Source organism: Platichthys flesus, chromosome 18 (assembly GCF_949316205.1).
Source record: "Platichthys flesus chromosome 18, fPlaFle2.1, whole genome shotgun sequence".
In the NCBI taxonomy this organism is placed as follows: Eukaryota; Metazoa; Chordata; class Actinopteri; order Pleuronectiformes; family Pleuronectidae; genus Platichthys; species Platichthys flesus.
The window spans coordinates 3,421,946-3,446,962 of record NC_084962.1 but is presented as its reverse complement, the minus strand read 5'-3'; the positions used below and the strand labels follow the sequence as shown (position 1 = coordinate 3,446,962).

The 25,017-nt window shown below is 43.5% G+C and overlaps 2 protein-coding genes across 2 annotated transcripts in view; one reads left to right on the top strand and one right to left on the bottom strand.

Annotated features, from left to right (window-relative positions):
- Positions 1-85: 85 nt before the first annotated feature.
- On the top strand, positions 86-4,071 carry gja10b (gap junction protein alpha 10 b). Its single transcript, XM_062411152.1, has 3 exons — positions 86-219; positions 305-1,690; positions 3,592-4,071. Exons 2-3 carry the CDS (start codon positions 326-328, stop codon positions 3,628-3,630), a joined length of 1,404 nt encoding a protein of 467 aa, XP_062267136.1. The 5' UTR covers positions 86-219; positions 305-325; the 3' UTR covers positions 3,631-4,071.
- A 236-nt stretch (positions 4,072-4,307) lies between these two features.
- Positions 4,308-25,017, bottom strand: part of bach2b (BTB and CNC homology 1, basic leucine zipper transcription factor 2b) — a 90,028-nt gene continuing 69,318 nt past the window's right edge. The window contains exons 3-5 of the mRNA XM_062411151.1: positions 22,830-24,323; positions 11,606-11,812; positions 4,308-10,512 (exon numbers count right to left, since the gene is read on the bottom strand). Coding sequence (XP_062267135.1) covers positions 9,997-10,512; positions 11,606-11,812; positions 22,830-24,323 — 2,217 coding nt within the window. The 3' untranslated portion in view covers positions 4,308-9,996. The remainder of the gene's footprint in view (positions 10,513-11,605; positions 11,813-22,829; positions 24,324-25,017) is intronic.

Sequence of the window (25,017 nt, the reverse complement as noted above, 5' to 3'; positions counted from 1 at the left end):
AAGCTAACCTCAGGGCATTATAGGGTCATGTGGTGGATCAATCACGTCAAACTGGAGTCCTAGTTTGCTAGTGCACTGAAATAGTGTCAGCTACACTGCGCAGAGGGGTCTCGTCTGTCTTCAAGGGATGACAGTCGAGCTCAGACGTCCCTCAAATGAATCTGCTCTTTTACAGTGGCTTCACACTGAAGCGCCAGAGATAAGAACCCTAGAAAGCATGTAAGTGAAACATTTTTAATCCAATTTTGACAATCCCATCTGATAAATGACTAAACTACTCATGGTTTTCTTTATTCGAGAACAGCTAATAATAATGTGACCGGAGATGGGGGACTGGAACTTATTAGGAAGCATTTTAGAAGAGGTCCACATCCATTCCACCATTGTTGGGAAGGTATGGCTCACCATCCTCTTCATTTTCCGGATGCTCGTGCTCGGTGTTGCAGCTGAGGACGTGTGGGACGATGAGCAGAGTGAGTTTGTTTGCAACACAGAGCAACCTGGTTGCAAGAACGTCTGCTACGACCAGGCTTTCCCCATCTCCCTCATCCGCTACTGGGTCCTTCAGATCATCTTTGTGTCCTCTCCATCTCTGGTCTACATGGGTCATGCCTTAAACCGTCTGAGGACCCTGGAGAAAGAGAGGCACAGAAAAAAAGCTTGTCTTAAAGCTGAGCTGGAGGGGACAGACCCCATCCAGGAGGACCATAAGAGGATCGAGCGAGAGCTCAGGAAACTGGATGAACAGAAGAAAGTAAGGAAAGCTCCCCTCAGAGGCTCCTTGTTGCGCACATATGTTTTCCATATCTTGACTAGATCTGTGGTGGAGGTGGGTTTTATTATAGGTCAGTGTGCTCTGTACGGCATTGGGCTTTCTCCTCTGTACAAATGTGAGAGGTTGCCTTGCCCCAACAGTGTTGATTGTTTTGTGTCACGACCAACAGAGAAGAACATTTTCATGGTCTTCATGCTGGTTATTGCTGGAGTTTCTTTAGTCCTCAACCTCCTGGAGATTTTCCATCTGGGGGTGAAGAAGATCAAACAAAGCTTGTACGGATACAAATATGGAGATGATGAAAGTGTGTGCAGGTCAAAGAAGAACTCCATGGCGCAGCAGGTGTGCGTGCTCTCTAACTCCTCACCACAGAGGTTGGTGCAGCTCACACAGTTAACCTGCCCTGGTTTGCCTGATGCTCTCGGGGAGACTCAGGAGCATACCCATCACAACCCTGCACAGATGTATCTGCAAAGCCAAGCTGACATCCAGTGTCTGCAGCAGCTGGGGGCTGTGGAGCGGCGCTTCACTCTCGAGAGCAGGAAACCCTCATGTAGCAGCGATGAGTCGAATGGACGTCGCGGCTCAGGCCAGCCGCAGTATGCAGGGCCCCGACCCACAGTGATGGTTGGCCACATGGATATCGCCGCAGCCCTGAAGAACGCGCAGAGGAAGCAGAGCAAGGTGAGTGTTTTTAAGGAGCTCAGTGACACGAGCGATTCTCCGGAGAGCGACCACTACCCCACAGCCAGGAAGTGCAGTTTTATGTCCAGAGGAATGTCGGAAGTCCAGCTGGCTTCTCCATCCGACAGCGCCGACTCTCAGAGCGGAGCAGACCTCGAGGCTCAGCACCTCAACCAGGGAGAGAGTCCGATGGTGACCCCACCTCCATCCAGTGGGAGGAGGATGTCCATGGTGAGAACATGCAACTATCATTCAGTCTTGTTTTATCTGGAACCCTTAAAGCAACAGAGGCTGCTACTATTCTTTCTATTCTTTTTTCTAATCCTTATTCAAGAGCACAGTCTTTCAGTTTGAGAGCAGGACTCAATACGTCCACATGCAGATTTGATATGGTACAATACGCCATGTAGGTGAGGAGTGCAAGAACCCGGTTAAAGTAACCAGAGTGTTGGCTTAAAGCCTTTCAGTCCCCCAGGACTGAACCCACCCAAAACCAGGGCAGGACAACAAAATCCAAGAGTAGAAGAAACTACGAAAAGGATGGAGGCAGCATAACTCTAGGAGAAGAGGCTAAGCTGGAGCACAGGAAATCTAAGCACCAGAAGAGTATATTAGAGTGCAAGCGCAGGCTTTTGAGTGAGCACATTATAAAATCTGAACGTAAAAATCCTACTCTCAAACTGAATGGACATAATTTTGAATAAAGAGAGGGGGAAATAACTACCTGGCTATCTAACCGGTTTTGCTCAATACATCAATGACACAGTGTAGCCCATGTTTGTCCATTTAGAAGTTTATTAAACTCAATTTTGGGATTTACTACAACAGTTTTTTATGCTTTTGACGTGAGGGGCAGTATTTTTGGTAGAAGGAAGGAAGGATTATTTTTGCTATAGACTTGTAATTTAGCACACAAAAGCATAAACACATAAATAATATGCGGGCAACTCAGAGTGTAGGGGGTCCAATGTGCAGGATTTAGGATGGTCTCCTAACAGAAATAGAAAATAATATGTATTCTTATAATTTCACAAGTGAAATAGACCCAGCAACTGTGAATCCTATAATGAGCATCTCATCCATGGAGTCTACCATGTTGCATAGCTATGTTTCTACAGGAACCCAGAGTGGACAAACCAAAGACTGGCCCTTGAGAGGGCCCTTCCCTTTTTTGTATATTACCTGAAGACATTCCATTGGTTGTAATGTGCAACTTCACAGCTAATCACTAAATCCTACACAGTTGTTCATTAATACAGTTAAGAAGCGCTGTTTCATTGTGAAAGATTTAAATTGCCTGAATAATTTCTAATTAAAACATTCATATAAAGTGACCCATGATTACATATTGTTATCTGTATGGCTGCCATCAGCTTGTTTCACTGACAACAAGCTCTACCACCAGCTGGACTGACAGTCGATTATTTTCCATTCGGCATGGACAACACATCTCCATCTAAAAAAAGAAAAAGCTTCCTCAGCACTTCCCCATGGAAACTAATGACAGCACTTAGCATTTGGTATGAAACATTTATGCTGCCAGACAACACTGGTAGATAATCAACCTCTATACTGGTGTCGTGATTTGATTTGATGGAAAATTGGAAATTTAACAATTATTTAGTTACTAAAGATAAGAATCTGAAAAACCATCCTCTAGGTCAGAATGAAATAGATGTTTATAGCTTATTTAAAAATAAAAAAATCGTTTTTATTGATTGCCCTGGTTGATTTGTCGTCCCTTGTAGCTTAAAACCTGTAGTTCTTACTGTATAGTTGTAGTAACAAACATGCTCCATCCATCCTCACACAAAACGTTTCAGGTACAGAAATGTTGCTGCTTTAAGCCGTAAAGAGGCTGACTGAGTAAATGGATCATTATTTATAAAGTATTGTCAGTAAGAACATACATTCCATAACTATAAGGTTTGAGCAGTTTGACCAATTTAAATCAGGTGAGGACTGTAGATATCATGGGATCTGAAATGAGAAGACACAGGTTACCATTCAAGTGAATGACATGTCTGTGTGAGAGCTCCGTAAGAGAAACACGTTAGTGTCTGAGACAGGATAATAAACTGCCATTTTTACTCATTTCTTTCTTTCCTTCTTTCTTTCTTTCCTTCTTTCAGAGCATGATTCTGGAGCTGTCTTCAATCATGAAAAAGTAAAGTGCTAAGGAACATTTTGGGTCCGAGCCAGAGGAGGAGTTAAAGGAGGGGATTGAGGATCCTGATTGCAAAGCAAATATCCTGTCTCTCAGCTGCAGCTGTGCATTTCCACAGTATGTTTATACAGTATGTATCGTGCATGAGCAAATGCTTCAGTTAAATTTCACAGAATGAAGATGCCTAATAATTAGCTTCACACCGACGCTGTCTCCAGCAACAACTCATAAAATGAGGCAAAAAGTCTTGACAGAAGATTGTAAATACAGATTGTGGAATTGGTGACCACACAAAGATGAGAGTTCTCTAAACTGGTCTTTATGGTTTATCATACTGAATGAGCTGCAGAAAAAAAGGATAACATTGTTTATAAAGACGTCTGACAAATTTGAGCTGTTATTGCATATATTTCTGGTGTCCTGTTGTTTTTTTCTATTAAACTCTTTCCCCTCTTCAGCTGGAATGAACTGTTTTGTCTGACTTGTGTTTTGTTTTATTCTGGAGGGACTTAATTGCACCATGAACACAGCAAACTGAGCCTGTTGGCCTCTGTCCACACCAAGATACAATATCTCAACAGCATCTCAGTCCAGGACGTAATACAGCTGTATTAATTCAATGTTTAGTTCGAAACAACATTTTGTCATATTTTGCACAGAAACAATCACAAACACAAAATGTGATATGCATGTTTCTTTATTTCATAAAGAGAAATGGTGTCTAGACAAAAAAGTCGTTTAGATAACACTAGCAATTGAAATTAATGAAAACTGGGTTTGCACAATACAGTATTTACAATGGTTATTAAGTCATTTTAATTAATTAGGGTCATGTAGCATTTAAAAATTATAAAGGTAAGAACTCTAAGTAGAGAATAAGCAAATAACAGCTATTTCGAATTGACAATATTAACACAAAACAGTCATCTAGAAAAATGAAAGAAAAAACAACAACTTGAACTACAAGCTTAAGAGCTATTACATTAAAAATGATGCACCAAAATTGACTAATACAATAATCCATATAATCTGTGTAAAAAGCATGTAGAAAAAACACCTGATGCAGTTTGCTGATACAGTCATTGACCAGTTATGAGAGGTATGAAGGATTTCACAGGTAGATAAGTGTGAGAAAGTCCGCACTGGTGACTCAGGGATGGGGGGCCCAGGCCCCTGCATACACTCACTTCACTTGAATGTGAACTATGGCCTCTGCACGTTCTAAGGCAAATATCGGAGGTGCACTTGTATTCATGTAATGCTAACCCATCCCAAAAGTTGGATTAAAGACAAGGTGAGGAATCTTCATCTTTGTGTCTTTACACAACACCGAGAACCAGTCTAATTGAACCGAGTGATTTTTACATGGCAAGAATTGATCATACATGACATGAGACCTATTTGTAAACATATTCCATTTCCATGTTTATCTTCAATGAGCTCAGCCTGCGCATTCAACCAGGGTACCAGATGTTTTCTTCTTCTTCTCAGTAAAGTCGAGCAGTCTGTGAGAAAGGCAGGATTTTGTTCATATTCTTTTGTAGAACAACCTTTGGAGTTGAAAAGCCAGTGTTTGTTTCAGAGAAGCAGCAACAAAAAAAAAAGAGTTTAACTATAAAAGACAAATACACAGCAAAAAATGGTGAGAGCATTCATTTACAGAGTTACAGCAACAGCGAAATTGTTCACTTAAATCAATCCGTTGTAATAGCTATGCACAAATGGGTCTGGCCTGCACCAAGTAACCTGAAGGATTCCCCAATTCTCAAATTCATTCATTCATTTTAAGAGTTTTTTCTAAACTTGGAGTTATTTCTGTAACTTCATTGTAAAGTTGCACTTATCAATATTTATAATCAATGAAATGTGAGAAAGTTAGCTACTAGCTGACGAACATAGCAGCACCATAGAACTTAAGAGCCACGTCCTTTCTCCAAGGAGCTGGAGGAGACCAAAACAAAGCTTAAAAGAGAGTGGATATAACATGCATCAAATGTACACAAACATTTCACCCCGTATCTGCTGGATGTGTAAATGAGCCAAATTAACCTCCTGATAGATAATGCCTTTTTACTTGTTCTGCTGCCCCCAAGTGGCCGAACAAATCAATGAATGTGGCTTTAAATTATATCAACATTCTAATGGATTAGTTTTTACTTGAAAAAGCTCAAAGTCAAAGTCATGCTCGGCTCCCTGAGCAACTTTAGCAGTTGTTTCATCCAAAAGACGAACACATTTTTGTCACTTAATGAACTGTGTCTTGTTTTCGTTTGCCAAAGCTCTGAGGTCGTTTGAGATTTCTGCCGACAACACAAAACAATTGAGGCGACTGGAAAATTGGTTTTGTGTACATAATCATTGGAACTATAGAGCTGCACAATTATCCGGAGGGGCGGGGCAAGGAGCTTTTTTGTTTCTCAATATTATCCAGTGACATGAGCACCATAAACAAAATTCCTCTATTGTTTCATTAGTAGAATGGAAAAATAAATCTCAAGAGACAGATTTCCTCAGTCTCCAGGGTGCATCCAGACAGTTTTTCCTGGAATCCACCACTGAAGCTGAGGATGGATGGAGGATTACACTGTAACTTTACCAACACGTCAGTGTTGGGGCATGTAGCAAGACTCAAAGAGCTCAGGATAAAAGGCTTTTCTGCCGGGAGAGTGTAATTCAGAGGTGTTATTTTGCCTGCTTCTTCCTCTAGGGTTTGTTAAGTTGAATTAGCAACACAGAGCAGGTCTGTGAGGGTAGCAGAAGTTCTTCATTGTAGCATATCAAGCACATCTCAAGGCTCCTTTGTTACAATGGTTACAGGACAAACTTCATGAATGAACTTTCTCCAGACAGAAAAACACAAGGTGAAAGAGTCTGTGCTCCCCAATGCAACACCAGGGTTCTTCATTTTAACATCAAGCATATGAAAAAGCACACAAAAAGAAAATGTTTGCAGAGAAGAAGCTTCTGTAACAATTTTCTGGCTTTAACCCGGTAGAGCGGCCACATGGGTAAATACTGTTCAGCTTCAATTACAAGTACAAGAATGAAAAAAGCATAAACAGTATACAAAAAGGGTTGAGGACAAGAGAAACCACACCAGTCAATGAATAATCACTACTGCTCTGCACCCAGGCTGTGCCACCACGTATGTACTGTGTGTGTATCATATGTATATGTGTGTGTACGGCATGTGTGCATGTGTTTGTGCGCTTGCGGGTCAATGTACTCTACAAAATAGAGATGGGTATTATAACAATTTAAAAAACAGGTTCATAAAATACACTTAGAGTCATGTCAGATCATTTTCTTATCTACTATTTTAAAGTCAAAAAATGTACATCAGTAAAAATTAGGGTTAAAACTTCAAAATATTTTGTTCAAACTTTAAAGCCCGAGTCCGAAATCTATTTGGCAACAACATGTCCCCATACATTTTTCTGGGAATTCAATTTAAAGAGTAACGACACCATCCAGCAGCACAACTCATGTACCAAAGTAAAATCACGAAACTGGGTGAGGGAGTTGGTACATGTAAGGGGGTGTGGCTTGCTTAGCTTAGTTATACCCTTAACTTTCCTGCTACAGAAGATATTCATATTCAAAGGTTATTAGTATCTACTACAGTACTTCGTATTAGAATAAGGACCTGGTGTGGTAAGTTATTTAAATATTCAGCAATGACTGTGCATGATTCACACAACACATTATTTAGCTATTTTATGTGTCCAGCATTTTTAGTAAGACAAAATGTCAGTGAGATTTTCTCATTTCTTCAACTGCAGAGTCAGCGCTCCGTAGATGCACTGAATGGTTGTATCTATATTGCTAACACTTATGTGGTTGTATCATTTATTTGGTTGTATAATTCCACTTTACAGTATGTATACAAATATAATATTTTTGTTTGTCTAATTGTAGGTGTAGTAATCTGTTTAATGTCCTATATACTTACAAATTATAATATGTTACATATAATATAATTGTTGCTTGAAGCTAATGTTGTTAAATTAATACACGTTTGAACTACATGTAATACAGAGTACTGTAGTAGATACCAATCAATAATAACATGTGACAGAAGGGTAAGATAAGCCAGTGGAACAGGGGCGGACATGACATTAGTTTATGCTCTCTATTAATCTCACATGAGCTCTAATACTCTAACAGGAGTGTCATTTTGGATTGGGGCTTTAAAGAGCAACAAACAAAGTTTCACATTCCAATTGAACTCCACCTTTGCACTAGAGCGTGGCTCTGCTTGTACGTAAAAGCCAGCCTCCAGTGAGAGTTGTGATAATTCAGCTTGTTTATACATAGAAATATAGATATTTATATATAGATTTAAAAAGAATAATTTTAAAAGCGGACTGCTCCGCAGAGAACTTGCGGGGTAAAACAGAAGCTGGACAAACTAACTAGGCCAAACAGCTATAGGCAGCATGCACACACATCACAAAGTAGATGTTCAAACAAATGCACTATCAGGGCAAACATGTTTCTATCTTATATGATTGTTGCTTAATTGTTCTGACGACACTTACACTGCTTTCACATCCAATGAATTCTGAATTAGCTTATTCAAGTCCTGAAGACAAACTAATACAAGGTGTGAACACTCTTCTTCTAAAACCTTAGATTCCTCTTGGATTTAAGTTTCAGATACGTTTCCTTCCTTGGGATTTTCTTTACTGTATATTCATATAATCAAATAAACGTGATTTTTCCTCTTGAAGTGCCAATTTAAGTGCTCCAGTCTCAGACTTTTTCTGAAACAAGGACAAAGCGCCTCATTGAAGTGCTAAATGGCTCCATGGCCGGAAAACAAAGTGTCTGAATAAAGTCCAATTTACTGATTTCTTAAAATCTTTTTGTCAAGAGGTTTATATATTATTCAGGATCAATTTGAAAAAAGGAGAGTATTTGACACATCGATGGTGGCTGCACTTTTCGCTGTCAAACGGCAACACTGAAGAAACCCCAAACATGTCTGCGCGAGTGCACATGAATAGCATCTTTAAATACTGATAAGAAATAAGATTTACCCCAAAAAACACAAGTCAAATTCACATTTAAAGAGGAGTCAAAGGTGGAGAGGAGCAGGCCTGAGCTGCGCACTACAGAGAACATCTTGAATGTCTAACTTTTATACATGCATTGGGCTTAACAATTTTACACGGGTGTTGACGCATGGGTCTGTATGTGCTGTTGTGTGTGTGTGAGTGTCTACATGTGTATCGAGCTGATTTCCTGAGTATAAGAACACCCACCATGACGGGGAATATTCATTAGGCAGGACAGGAAACAGCAAAGCAAAGATTTTCCCTTAGCAAAAAGGTGCTTGATATAACCCCGGTGAAAAAGAAACATCTAAGCCTCTACCTGTACAAAATCACTGTTACAGTCATCATGCTCCAGACTATGTACAATTCTGCCAAACAAGCACTTGAAAAGTCAGTCACTGTTACAACACCCAAATACAATGGTATTGCTGATGAGTGGGAAATAAAAAATAGTAATTTAACCACCTGCAAAAAACATTTTTTTTTCCTTTCAATTCAGTGCTGAGGAAGGCAAAGGAGGAATGTTATCGGTCGCAGCCTGTACAAAGTTCTCCTGTACAGAAATACAAATGTGAGACGCTTGAAGACGTGTTTTTTTTTCTTCTTTCTTTTTTGCATATGAACATTTTACAGTCTATCTGCATCGTTAACTTCCTCGTGTACAGAAACTGTATTCTCATTTTTCATGAATTCCGTTGAACATTCAGAGGATTTTTTTTATTTCTATTCCTGAGTTTGAATTGCTGTGACGAAAAGGGCCACTAAGATATATTGAGAGAAGAGACCGCAGAGAGAGAGAGAGAGAGACAGGAAGAGGGTGAGACAGAGAGAGGTAGAGAAGATTGTTAAAAAACAGAGTGGGAAAGAAAGAGAAGGAGGAGGCGGGAGAGAGAAAGGCAGAAGCAGAGATGCTGTTGGTACACAGAGCGACGCAGAGAGCTGCTGTTTAGGTCCGATGAGGTTGAACTGTGACGAGCGACACATGAAGAGCAGAGTCTCCACTGAAGAGGTTGCTGCTGGGCCGAATGTAGCACCATTGTAAGGGTTTGGTGAGAAGTTCCCACTCTGTCATAATAAGAGGAAAATACCTGGAGAACAGTATTGCTGCTGTTAAGACAACTTTAGTGTCAACCGTTCAAAACAAACAAAAACAAAATAAAACAGCACAAAAAGACATAAATACATAAAAAGCTTGTTTTTCAGTGAACACTGGGAGAGGCCGACATCTCAACAACCCTGACAGAGGGTTTGTCTGAAGATTAAAATTAAATAATAATAAAAAAAAAAAAAAAAAAAACAGAGAACCACCACTACTGAGTAATGTCCTTCCTTGGCTGCTCGTCAGTTGTACATTTGTCAGTCATTTCCTGGCAAAAATCAACTGTCACCGTCTGGTTGGTTTTTCCAGTGGACAGCCCTGACTTTGTGAACAAGCTGGCGTCTTGGCCGTCCATTTCTTTCACAGCCCCGTTCCTGACGGCCACGTCAGGCTCTCTCTCCAAGGGGCCGGGGGACCCGTGGAAGCTTGGTTCCGGCGTTGCCGAGCCTGAGTGGGTGGTGAGGTCGATGCTGGTGGTGAGGGGGCTGGCGTTGGTGCCGGGGGCGGGGCTACAGGGGGGCTCCGGCTCATGCCCACCATTGTTGCCCGCATTGGAGTTGCCGGGCCGCAGCACGGGGCAGTAGTGGTTTAGAGACTGGACCTGCTCGGGGCTCAGCTGGACGTCCCGGCACACTTCTTGGGACAGGCAGGAGAAGTTCTCCCACAGTTCCCCCATACAGGCCTTCAGCTGGTTCCTCTCTGTCAGCAACTTATCCTTCTCACAGACCTGTACACACAAACACACACACACACACACACACACACACATACAGACACACAGAAAATGGCCGGTTTTAAAGATGCACTTTGTTTAATTGCATTATGTTGGTATTGTGGTAAGTAGATAATAGGAGAATATCTTGGGCTAAATAAAAGTTGACTGAGCATGTGAACAGTGCTCTGTAGCATTCGGTGGGGGCAGGTGGCATTGGTGCCTTCTGTTCGCGGACCTAATTAAACAGGTTTTCTTCTACGTCATCGAATTAACAACAGCAGCCGTAGAAAAATATTTTTGGTACGTCTGATTATGTATAACTTTTGGATTTCCACTAAAAGTTATGATCTGTGATACTGAAAAATATGTTGTTGCCGTGTGACATGACATTATTTAAATATGCAATGATATCCCCAGTGTACAGTTGACTTGGTTTACGTTGTTTTGGGGGTTTGTTTATTTTCTCTTTATCTAGACTTTTCTTCTGGCAATGCGACAGAACCAGTATCAGTATCTGAAATGTTCCAGATATGGAAAGTTCAAAGTATTCTTCATGCCATTGAAAAGCGCAGAGAATCATTTCAACGTTTCTGCTTCAAAAGGTTAAAACACTTCGGCCTCATTATACAAATAAAATCAATACGATGGGGGTGTTGTGTCTGGTGTTGTTGCAGTTCAGGTGTCCTACCACTAGAGGTCCACACAGCCCATGTCCCCTAACATACCTACGATATCCTGAACATTTTTCTTTATTAATTTTGATTGTTATGAGGTTATCAGGTAACTCTCCTCCTTTTCCATCCTAACTGTCAGTCGTGTGAGCTGTGCTGTTTACAATACAATTTTTATTGTGGGAATTAAAACCTGGGGACCTTTAACAGAGGCTGTAACACATCTTGAGGCTGACACAACAAATCAAAGCCTCCCAGTTTTACACACTCACACCAGAGGGCACTCTGAAGTGCTGACACCAAACAACCACAATCCGTCCTGAGGTATTTTACCTCATCATCAGTTAATTTGCAGTGAGGTAGCCGTTACTCTTGATGCCATAATGAAGACATGGGGGTCTCATAGTCGGTGCTGATGGAAGCAGTCCACTTACCAGCTTCCTGATCTCACACTCCAGGTTCATGATGCAGTCCAGCTTCCTCTTGCGGCAGCGCTGTGCGGCGATGCGGTTCTTACTCCGCCGCCTCACGTCATGGATGAACTCAAGCTGCTCCGAGGTCAGTTTGTGCATTTTCACCAACATTTGGAAGTCATTCCTTGGAAGATTTGTGATTTGATCTACGGGGAAAGGGAGCTTCACCTGGAAAAAGGACAAAAAAGATAAGTCACATCATCCATTAGACAGATTAAGTTTTATTTTTCATTAGTGATTTAGATGGATAGACATTGCTCATACAGTTAAAGTAAAAATGTCTTTTGACAATGTTTAATCTGTTAATCCCACTGATACTCTTTTTAACCATGCCACCACCAGGCACATTCTTATTCTCATATTCTTATGGCCTTGTAAATCCATGCAGTTGTCAGAGGTTATGGTCGTTCATGTTGCAGGGAGTCATTCTCTATCGGGTGCATCAAAGACATTGGAGAGGAAAGTATCATGTCCTCAGTATTTCCACAGTTTCTGCTTTGAATTTTACAGTTTGCTAATAAAAGCTAGTAAAAATCACATGTGTGATGTGTGTTTAAATGAGGGAGATTAATGAAGGGTTAAAGCTCATAAAGAGTATTTTTCCGGGGAAAACAACGTACAGTACGACTGCGTGCACTTGCAGTGAGGCAGTTGCCACATTTGACCACAAGGTGGCAGAAGAGCACCGCTCCACACACAGAGCAGGACTTGCGCGAAGCCTTCAGCTCTGTCTGAACATGTAGCACATTCTCCAGCAGAGGGGAAAAGGTGATCCAAGAAAAGAGTCCCACTCCATCTGTCCTGGAACAGCGCGTCTCCATCTGATCGAAGAGTTTGCCAGGATTTGGGGGAAGTGACTCATCAACCTGATCCAAATCAGTGTCAGGTGCTTTCTGGGATCATGAATATCTGCAGCACTCCTTACTGGCTGCATAACAAAAAAAATTTGTGCAATAAATACGGTCAAGCACAAAGCCAGATACACCTCAGCTGATGTGTGGTGGTATGCTTTTTTTCTTCCTTTTCTCAGTTTGAAGAGCTTCAACAAGTCAGCCTCCCTCCCTGAGGTGATGGCAAACCTTATGATAAGCACATCATAGGCAGATCCACCCCAGTGGTATCTGTGTGCACCAGGGAGCAGTAGCTTTAGGCAGCGAGGGAAGAAGCAGAGGCATAACAAAGAGCCAGAGGAAGACAGCCGGAGAGCTTGGCAGAGATGAGAGGAGCTGCAGCTCTCTCTTTCTCCTCTCCCTTTCCCTCCCAATGGCTGACTCCGCGGAGCTCAGGAAGAACAAAGCCAAACAAAGGAGGAGGGGGGGGGGGGGGGGGGGGAGGAGGAGCAGGGGATGCGACTCCATTCCCCATGTACCTGGTTGCTGAAGCGGGGCCAGAGGCTCCCCGGAGACCCTTAAACGCTCAGATGACTGCAAGCAGGGGCTGCAGCAGAGGCAGAGCAGCAATGTTTCTCCATACCGGAGGCCAGAAGTGGCTGAGGTGTCACCTGGTGTAAGCTCGGAACACAGGGGGATAAAGCAAGGTGCCTACTCATGACAGAATTTAAATTACTCCTCACAGCTTGGCAAATGTAGACGTCAATCTGTCTCTGAAAGAGAAAATAGCTCGAGTTTCCTCGTTAGAAATGCAGCTCTCTGAGCCGCCAGGAGCCCTATTTCTCATCTCAGCTCAACATCTGCATGCAGACACATGAATAAATAATGACCCCCAAGCTTTCAAGGCCACAGTGGGCTCTCGCTTCTTTGCCAGGGCATGACAACTCAAGCCTCAAAGCGAGGTGACGGGAGGGCTATAAAACATCAGTGCGAGCTGCCAGCTTCAAGTAAAGCAGAGGATCTGATGACTATCTTTGTGATTAGATAGCTTCTTTAGCATACACTGCACAGCAGAGAGAGGAGTGCAGGCTTTACCGCCACAGGATCTGATGAGATCTTTGTCCAAACCAGTCAAGGGGGAAGGAGACGCTGCAACCTTGTGCTAGTTTCTTTTCCCCCTGCATGCACCAGTCACTGGTACACTGGGGATGGCTAAATTTAGCCACCCACCATGAGAACCAGTTCAGTGGCAGAGCTGCAATGACTGAGTGCACTTCCATCGCGGTCATAAATTCACACCCAACGTTCTGGATTTACATTTATTCCTCAATTCTCCTCATCCCCCCCTCCTCCCCCCTTTCCTCGGTCATTCTCTTACTCTGGGTCATTATTCTGCAAGTGGGGTACAGAGTGAGAAGTAGGGCTCATCTATTATCAGGACCAGCGCTGTGCTGGGGCCCAGCCCTGACAGCGGGCAGACATAATGGATGTTCAAGGCTCAAACCCTGTCTCAAAATACAACACAATGTGGGACAAAGGGAAGATTCAGTCAAAGAAGTAACATGATCATTTTTACATACTGAAGGTTTTTCACATCCTTTCATTTTTACTCACTTCATTGTGATGTAGATTGACCACTCAATTGCAATGACAAAGATAAATGTATTAAAATTAAATAAACTGAAATTTCTCAAGCATAGCATCCAGAATGTTTGTGAAATGGAAGTTTGGATTCCTCTCGAATTGGCGAACCGAGACGAAGGGCGTTGGTCAGGTTGGTTAGTTGACCAAGAACTCAATGATCACTCTTACAATGTCCACTGCAAAGATTAGAGAACCCGCCAGAGGGACAGCCAACTCAGCAGCACTCCATCAATCAGGCCTTTAGTCATGTGGCTAGACAGAAGCCACTCTAAATACAAGTTAAATGACAGCCTGCTTGGAGTTTGCTAAATGGCATTTGAAATGACTGAGAGAGTGAGGGAAAAGATTCTCTGGTCTGATGAAACGACTGTTTCACTGTTTGGGGTGAGTCTGGAAAATGCAGCCCTGCAGTTGGTTATCATCCCCAGGGTGAGGCATGGTGGTGGCAGCCTCATGGCATCGGGGAAGGTTCTCAATGGCAGGGACAGGAGGAGTGGTCAGGACAGTGGGAAGAATGAATGCAGACAAACACTAAGTGGTCTGTGAAGAAAACCCCGCTCAAGGATGCATGTGATCTGAGACCATAGGGTGAAGGTTCACATTTCGGCACGACGACGACCTGAAGCTAACAGACAAGGCGAGTGTCTTCAGGACACGTCTTTGACTTTCCTCCAACAGATCTGCTGTTTTTTGTAAGTGATAAACCTCCCACATGTAGGTCGCAAAGCTTATACAGTCTGGACCTTTTTATGATGTTGGAACAAATGTGAATATGTGAAGGACAAATAACTCCAACCAACAAACTAAGTGGTAATAACGATGACTTTTCTTTTAAACTGTTGAAAATACATTATCTGTATCTTATCTGCAGAAGAGAGTACACATATAATTGCCTCCAGTACAAAAAGGACTCTGTGTTCCTTCAAAACTATACTTTCATCTAGCGAAATCCCTTATTTTCTTTCTAAGAGTCAGATAAAATGTTCATTAATCCACAAGCTGTATCAAATGCCTTACCCTATAGACTATAAAGTTAAAGATTTTGCAGTTTTAGGGAGATTGACTGCTGGAACTACTTCTTGATGAATATTGTTGCAGTGAGTTTACCAGCTTTTGGTGCTATGATAAAATACTCTATTTCAATGTTTACGGGAATGTGCAAATATCCAAAATCCCTGGAGGGATGTTATAAAATGTTGTCAGGCAGGTTTATCACCAAAGTCCTTTTACATGTCAACATGAAATATATCGGTATGTCTTTTGACTTTGGACTTCTTCAAACCATGAGGTTGGACGCTCCATTATTGAAAGTGTGGATACGATTGTGTTGGGCTAAAAGGGACAAACTTACATTGTTGAGGATAAGCAGAAAGACTTTGTAAACTCTGGCAATAAAGCATACATAACACATTTTAAGTAGAAGTTAATAGGATATCTTTGCATGACATCGCAGGCTGGGCAGCTGGTGAGCTGAGTCAGGTGGAGACCTGAAGGGAGCTGTAATAGCAGGGTGGGACAGCTCTGCCGATGACCCACACTGGAAGGGGTCACTCTGTGCTCCCTACAGTCTCTTGACCTGCTCTGAAGACATTAACACTCACTTCATTCACACCAAAGCACTTACTCCATTCACAGCCGTTTCACACAAAGGCCCCGGGGCTGTCAGCACTCTGATATTTCCTCTGTCAGTTTGCATTCCAGCCTGAAGCAATTTTCTAAAGTGATTGCTGTCTGACACCTCTGCTCCAGGTCTGTGTAACACTTGTCCCTTATCTAATACAAAACCAAATGAGATCGCATATTGTGTCTCTGAAGTATATCTGTAATTAACCTTGCTACATTGCATATGCTAATAAATGAGATTATAATGCGACAATACACATGCATGTGTTGGGTTAGATCTTAATGAAGGAACCGATGAGCAGTTCAGTCGTAACTGTTCTATCCCGGGGATTATAGTAATAATCTGAAACATTTTCAGATGAATAAATTACTGTTGTTATTATTGCTGAATGATGTCATCATGAATGAATATTTTTACCTCTACCAGCTTCATTAAAAACTTTATTTATGCTAGAAGCATTGGAATTTATGTACATATTTCCATGGAAAAATCTACTGATCCTTTTTTAATGTACTGGCAGTAGCAACTGCTATGAAAAAAAAGTGTCAAACTTCATTAACAGAAAATCCCCAACACCAACACAAACTTTTCAGCATTGGACACGCTGTTTGATTGCCAAGCTATTTCTCAGAATCTGAGTGCAAAAACACCATGGCCCTCACTGCCAAGCTGGAAGGATGTGGCCAAAAGCAACACAAGAAGAATCTCTCAGATTACCACTGTAAGTTAGCCGGATGCTAAATGTCCTAGTGGTGCCAGGACGACCACAGGATGTAAAGCCCTGCAGAGGAATAGAGATGTTTCTGTGCCCCGGCTGGCCCTGAGGGCCCTCCTAGTTTGCTGTAGCTCAGCTCTAGCAGAATCCCGGGGATCTCCAGTCCAGCCCGATCGCACACTACACTCACTGTCCTCTTCTCTGCAGACTCAACAAATAAAAGTATCCTCTCTAAGGTCTCTATTTTTATCTCAGTGCTCCAGAGTGATGCAACAAATACTTCAGGATCGAGTATCTCATTACCCCTGGAGAGAGTATCTCATTACCCTGTCACTACATTCTTTTTATATGAATCAAGGTAGGTAAATATAGATTTCAAAGTAAAACACTTGGGTAAACGGAACTTCTGTTGCTCAGTTTGAACAAGGATCCCTCTGTGTATTTGGTAGGCTACAAAATAAGGCTACATGTGTTAGCATAAGTACATTTTTATACATGTCCCTGTTGTAAAATATAGATTTAAGAAGGGAACAAACATCCCACCAATGTTGCTTGAAATGTCGAAACCTGCTTTCCATTCAGCTGCACTCATCATCATTGAGACATTACAGACAAGTGTTTGTAATGGTTTATTTAGCCATTAATGTATTAACAAAAAACACCTTTATCACAGTGAACACTAACAGATATTGTCAGATTGCTTTAACTAAATGAACCATTGTCCCCTAGCCTGGATGCCAGAAGAACTTAGCCCCGTCCACAACATTTTCGGTCGGGAAGTTCGGTCTGGAGTCGCTCCGTTGAGGAGAAAGTATGCCCGAGCGGGCCAATCAGATTGTCAGGGCGGGCTTTATACGATGATGGAGATGATCAACGGTAACGTAATCAACGACATCATCAAAGTGCCCTTGGGTTGAATTCGTCTTCAACAAACATGCCTGCCGCTGGAGAGCTGAAATGTGTAGATGCTGCCATTGAGTCTGTTTTAGAAGACATCGAAAGCATTTATATCATATAAAATATGTCATCAATATCATTTAAAAATCGTTTTTCAGTGTGTTTCCTGGTGCGATACGCTCGCGTCAAGCACAAAAAATAGACTCAACACGAAACGATCGCTGCACGGCTTTGTGCCGGTCACACCGGAGGCTGAAGCACCGCGAGGCAGCCTTGGCGTTGGCGCAGCGCGGTGCTTCAGCCTCCGGTGTGACCGGCACAAAGTTTTAACATGGGAGTGGATGGGAGCCAGCTGTAATTTAAGGCTTGGCGCTGCGCTGAAGCGTCCGGTGTGAACCCGGCGTTAGTAAACAACTCACAATGCGTTGCTTAGCATACGTCACATACTACGTTGCTCTGATTTCCTGGTCAGTTGAAACACGCCCCATAATCACAGCCCAATGGAGCGGTCTCAGACTCACATTCTGACTAATCAACACTGGTACAGGCAACAGCAGAGTCCTCTTCTCAACAGTCAGACACTTACTTCAGCCTCCTAAAACCCTCCCTCCAGACATCTCCACTGATCAGTGTACTGCCTTCCTGGACTTCTTCAACTCTAAAATCAACACCATTCACCAACAACTGGCCTTATCTTGCACCTCCTCAATCAATCCACCCTGGATGATCACCACTGGCCAACCTCTCATCAGCACCCTCTCCGACTTCACCCCAGTATCAGAACACACCATCTCGGAAGTCATTCATAAAGCCAAAACCACCACCTGTCAGCTCGATCCCTTCCAACCTCCCTTGTCAAAGCCTGTCTGCCATCCATTTCCCCCATGATCACCAACATAATTAACTCCTCCCTCACCACTGGTACTGTACCCCCCACTCTCAAACTGGCTGCCATCACACCTATCCTGAAAAAACTTGGTGCTGACCCAGCTGTCCTTAACCATTACCGGCCCATCTCCAACCTCCCATTCATCTCCAAAACACTTGAAAGGGTGGTTGCCGCACAACTACAGTCCCACCTCGATACAAACTACCTCCATGAACCCTTCCAATCCGGCTTCCGTCCAAAACATAGCACTGAAACAGCCCTGGTCAAAATCACTAACGACCTCCTCCGTGCAGCTGACTCCGGACTCCTTACAATTGTCATCCTCCTCGACCTCAGCGCAGCATTCGATACCATCTCGCACCCTCTGCTTCTGGACCCCCTGGCTGGCATTGGAATCACTGGCACTGCACTCTCCTGGTTCACATCATACCTCACTGACCGCCAACAATTCGTGCAATTAAAGAACCACAAGTCTGGGTGTTGGGGTGTTTCACACGGAGTGCCCCAGGGGTCAGTTTTGGGTCCCCTTCTTTTCACCATTTACCTCCTCCCCCTGGGCACACTCCTCCGTCGGCATGGAGTCCATTTTCACTGCTACGCTGATGACACACAGATCTACATCTCCTCCAAACCGACCGCTGCCATCCCTCCTACCTCCCTCATCACCTGTCTTGATGACATCCGGAGCTGGATGAGCAGGAACTTCCTAAAGCTAAACGGCACTAAAACTGAGGCCCTGCTCATCGGCTCCAAATCCATCTTCACCAAATCCCAACACACCCCAGCTCCACCCATCATCGTCGACGGATTCCCTGTACCCTTCTCCCCCCAAGTCAAGAGCCTCGGTGTCATTCTGGACAGCACCCTTTCATTTGCACCCCATATTCAAAACATCACCCGAACTGCATTCTTCCACCTCCGCAACATTTCCAGACTCCGCCCATCACTGACCCAGTCCAGCACCGAAATCCTGGTCCACTCATTTGTCACATCCCGCATCGACTACTGCAATGCCCTCCTCACCGGACTCCCCACCAAACTCATCAACAGACTGCAAATCATTCAGAACTCGGCTGCCCGGATCATCACCTTTACCAAATCCTCGGATCACATCACTCCTGTACTCATCCAACTTCACTGGCTCCCTGTACAATACCGCATCGACTTCAAAAACCATCTCCTCACCTATAAAGCTCTCCACAATCTAGCCCCCACTTACCTCTACGACCTCCTTCAGGAATACATTCCCCCCCGCACCCTCCGCTCATCCTCTTCTGGCCTGCTAACCATCCCCATGTCACGCCTCAGTACCATGGGTGCCCGAGCCTTCAGCTGCTCAGCACCCAGGCTCTGGAACTCCCTCCCCCCACACATAAGACAATCAGACTCAATCACATCATTCAAATGTCACCTCAAAACTCACCTGTTCAAACTGGCATACTCCTTATAACTGGACCCTGTGCACTTCACTTATTTTTATTTTTTATGTTGATGTTCTGTTTTAATGTTGTTTTTATCTTTAATGTTTTTATCTTTTATACTGTACTGTTGTATTGTAAGGTGACCTTGGGTGACATGAAAGGCGCCTCCAAATAAAATGTATTATTATTATTATTATTATTATAGAGCATCTCTCTCATTGTCCAAGGCTCGTATGATAGTGAACACTTCTACTTCATGTTTTTTTTAAATATACATTCTTTGCATTTATAAAACAACGGAACAAAACAAACAAAAAACTATGTGCTGATGTATCAGGACTGCTTCATTATTCCTCCCACTCGCTCTGAGATCAATATTTGCACCTCAGTGGCCAGACGATACCGTGAAATGAGCCCAACGCCTACGCTGCAACTCGAAGCTGCAACTCGGAGAGACACAAAGAGAGAAGGAGACTGAGGAACAAATACTTCTGTGTGTATCGTGCATCTCTGTACGTCCAGATGCTTGTAGATGCAATTTCTCTTTCAGAGTTGTTAAATCCAAGTGGGACTGTTGCAGCCCACATAACATTAGCTGTGACCTGCATGATTGCAATATCAGAACTACTCTGTTTTGAGACCTGTCCTTTGGTTCTGCTGCAAAATCAAATCACAAATCAAGGCCTGTAAAGCCAATTAAAGCCATAATTAGAAAGTAAATCCAATCATTGCTGTTACAAAGAAGTTAGGCTAAGTCACACCTACACTGATTTAAAAAGACATGACATCTGTCATAAATTTAGGCTACAGCCAATGTACTCAAGAATCTAAACATGACACTATGAACTTCCCCTCAGAGAGCCGGAGAGAAGAATGTGTCATTGGCTTAAGTATTTTTAAGGTGACTATGTCTGCTGTCTGTGTGTAGCTTCTGATAGTTCTCTCCACAGATGCAGCTCACATGAAGGCAACAACCCATAACCACACATACAGAGCTGCAGCTGCCCAGAGACCTCAAGTGACTCTGGCTACCTTGAATGACAACGCACTGGTCAGACAGGCCTGCACTTTAATAACTACCTTCCTCATCAGTATTCATTGTGTCTAGTCCACAGTCCTGGGCCACAGCTATGTTTTACCAAAGCAGCTTTCCCCCTCTGCTATTTATTTAACAAACACACAGAGAGGACGGCCCTCTCCATGTGTTTGTTTGTACACCCGAATTACTGAGAAAGGTGGTAGGAAAAACAAGTGCCCCAGGAAGCATGAGGTAGCATTTCTTCACCACATAAAGGCCAGAGAGAAGTAACCTGACACGGACATCATTTTGTAACTACCCCTCTGTGACCTCCACTATAAAACCGGCACAATAAACAGTAGAGCAGGCAGATCTGGGAGACATTCATTCATGATGAATGTTATCAACAGCTTGTGATAGTTAGTCAAGAGCTGGCAGATAACCCTGTATGAGTCAATACTGTGTGGAGTAATGGACGGTCTACAATGGCTGACACTTACATACAGTATATAAACACAGTCTCACCAGCACAAAAGGCAACTGATATGTCTTGCAGTCCTTTTTGAGCTGGGTTGACAGCTCAGTGCTGTAAATCAATCCCACATAATATACGGCAGCACATTCAGCAGGCCCTTCAGAGCCCCGTAAATCTGATGGCGATGGGTCATGCTCGGAAGGTAATAATTACACATTACTGCTGAGCCTCTTTATCTTGCAACTCTGTGCAGTGGAACTGAATTATTTCCGTGGAGAAGCACAATCCTGTCTTATAGCTCCCAACACACCAGCATGCTCTGTCAATCTGATCACCATGGAAACACACTAGTTTCTCTCTGTCTCTCTCTCTCGCTACCCCTCTCTCTCGCTACCTCTCTATCTCCTATGTGCACTTTAAACAGGCCTCTCTACCAAGATCATCTGAAAATATTTCTATGCAAGGTAGACATCACCGAATGTACAAGAGCCAAGACGTCCTGGTGGTAACGTGATGCCAAATGTTTGTAATTTCAAGCTCCACAACAGCCAAAATATGATGCTCTATACAAAAAAAATAAAACAGAGCTCCAGTTCCAAGTGTTTAACAGTGTTTGATATATTTTAGCTAGAGGGGGTTTTCATCTGACAACAACAATAATAATTATATGTTAGCGAGATGCAGATGGAACTAATCTGATCATTAAAGTAAACAGCAGCTCTATGAGGAAGCAAAGGTGTTCTTTGTGAAATCATTTCATTGTCTCAGGTGGGTAATCGGCTCACTTCATGTTTTTACAACTGCGCTGCACTTCATCTGTGAATTAGAGTCCCTCACTGATCTTTACCTGGTAAAACAACAACAGTCGTCTAGTCTGCAGCTTGGAGGACGTCTGCCCAGGGGGATTAGGGGAGGACGATTAGAGGATTGGCTATTCATCCGTCACTGCAAGCACTGTCAAACTGCACTACGGTCCTGTCAAGAGACTGAGCGCAACCTCTCGCCCACTCAGATTCCAGAGCACAGTACTGCTGTCATGTATTGGTTGTAATCCTTTCGCAACGCATTGCGCACCTTTACTGCGGCTGAGTATCACAGCTAATTGTTGATAGATCAGAAATGTCAGAAGTTGGCTGGACTACACGGAGAATTAGCATATGCAAATTTATGGAGGCGGATTATAGATGTCAGTGCTTCTGCTGGGATAAAATTAGCTAGTTAGACTTGTTGGCACTGGCAGAGGGAAAAAACATTACCGGAGGGAATCACTTTAGAGGGCAGGTCTACCCTGGGAGAATCCTGACCCCTCAATCGCCTGCAGTGCTTTTCACAAATGCTCTACTCACAGCTAGGATGATCAACCAATCACACTCTTAAAAACAGCACAACATCCCCACGCATTAAGAGTGTCCTAGTGCATTTGGGCTCACATATTCAGACTCATTACACAGATCTCCAGCAGAGCATCAGCAGATTAATAATATCAAAGCACATCTGTGCCCTTTGGTGGTGCTTTTAGTCTTGTACTGAACACTCCTACTTCAATTACATGATGATTTAATGACTGCTAACGCAGACCTGGAGAGCAGGGCACTGCAATATAATTAGCCATGGTGGAATTGAGTCTGATGTGTCATTGTGTTACATGTGAAAGACAATGTTTTACACTCACCTCTGGACCCCGCTCCTGTACGCTGTCTCCCTCTGAGAAGGACCCTGACTCGTCGCTAGAGTTGGTGCCGTACGACTGCTCACATTTGATCTTGGGCTGCCCTTGGTTAAAAAGGGTATCCCCTCCCACACTTTGCTCCTGCTGGTCCACATTGAGGCAGCGTGCCACATTGGAGCATGGTGAAGAGGAGAACTCAAATTGTGGTAGGCTACAGGGAGAGCCTCCACTGCCGTCCTCCGCATAGGAGTATGAGGAGCAGGAGCTGGAAGTCCTGGTGCGTGTCTCACAAGTTGGCGAGCGCGGGCAAACTTTGATTGGCACTGGGCAGCTGGTGTTGGGCCGTGGGCGGCATAGAAGTGGAGGTTCAGTGGAGGTGGTGCTGGGAGAAAAGGTCTGGGAGGTGGGGAGAGACTGGCTGGATCCAGCCCAAAGGCCCTTTGGCATGTGCTCAGAGAGCTCCATCTCCAAAGAGTTCCCTCCTGGGTAGGAATGCGCTGGGGTTCCCAGACGTTTGCAGGCCCCTGAGGAAAATATGACACTACGACGGTCTAGCTCAACTTCCTGTTTGCAGACCCCATCACAGGAAGCAGATTTGAGAGACAACCCTGCTGGGAAACCGTCCATGTCCTTTGGGGATGTAAGAGACAGACCCAGCTCCCCAGTGAAAGGCCCTAAGTCTTTTTTATGATCTCCCTGAGAGTTTCCTTTGTCCTGGAGGCAAACAAGTCTGTTTGCGAAAAGCTGCTGTGATGTGTTGGGCAGGCTGGGCAGGTCCACCCCTTTCTTGAAGAGGGTTCGGAGGCATGAAGGAGACTTGGTTCTCTTGGTTCTTTCAATAGATATTGGGTTATCCATCTCCATAGCTGTCACAATGTCCCTATCCCTGACATCCTGCTCATCCCCTGACAGGCACAATGAGATGGCTTCTTCTTCAACCTGTGGCTCAACTTTGATCTGTGCCAAAGGCAGCTTCCCCTGACCTGCCACTGCCCCACCAATGCTGCTCTCCTTTAATGTGCTTGGAAAACCTGAGGTACTGGTGTGTGAGGAGTTGTCATTATTGTGCTTGTTGCAAGCCCACTGGTATTTTCTGTACTTGGGGCATCGTGGCAGGTCTGACACTCCATGTCTATCAAAGTCCAGCCGGCCATCCGTGAAGTTACTTGGAATAGCAATTGCTAGCCGATCATTGTCAGGGCATCGAAAGGAGGTAAGGGCATCAGCACACTTTTGCGCCCTAGGGGACCTTTCCGTCTCTGGCTGCATGCTCTCATCCTCTGTGTTGTTTGCCACAGCAGCCACCTTGTGGTAGGGCAGCAGGCCATCATTCTCACTGCGCAGTTGAGCTTCCAGGAAGCGAAAGCATGAGTCCTCGAGGTTGTGCATGCGCAGGAATTCGGCACAGCGGATGACCTCCTGGATGTTTTCTCTGCTGAGTAACAGCTTAGCAGTGTAGGCAAACTGCAACAATGGGGCAAATCCCCTGGCAGTGACCTGAAAAAAAACAGGGAAATTGCCAGCATTACCATCAGCACAGCGATTGTTCAGAGCATTTGAAGTGTGGTGAGATATCCTGACAGCTCCAACAACCATAAACAAACACTGTGAAGTACCAGTTAATCTTTTATCAGGTCAGCATTGAACATTCTACTGTATACAGCAGTAAATAAGAACTGGTGCTCTGGGAATGTTGGCAGGTTGTGTGTCCATCCTCATGTTCATGATAACAACCTGTGGGATATTCCAGCAGTCCACCTCGTGCCTTAAGTGTGTTACTAGAAGGCCAAATGGTCATTCTTTATGACAGTGAATTTACAGTTTTTACAGCGTGATACTGAGGTGTAGTATCAGTTCCAGAACCTATGACACTGGTACCAAACAAAGGCTAAGTACGTTAAATATTGTTTGAGCATAAACAGCCTAAAGAATTTGTTGAAATTCCAAAAACTATTATTTAAGTCAGGAACTATGTTGTCATAAACAAAACAAATCTGATTATGAATCAAAGCACAATGAGAACATTTGCCACTTCACACTACACTGCAGGTCTCATGGACAAAATAATTATGTTTATTTTCAACCGCATTATACTTTGGTTAAACGTCAGTTAAAGAGGTAATTTTGTCCTCACAGCAGTGAAATATACTCTTTACTGTGCTCTAATCAAGACTTGGCCCCACTGCCTCAC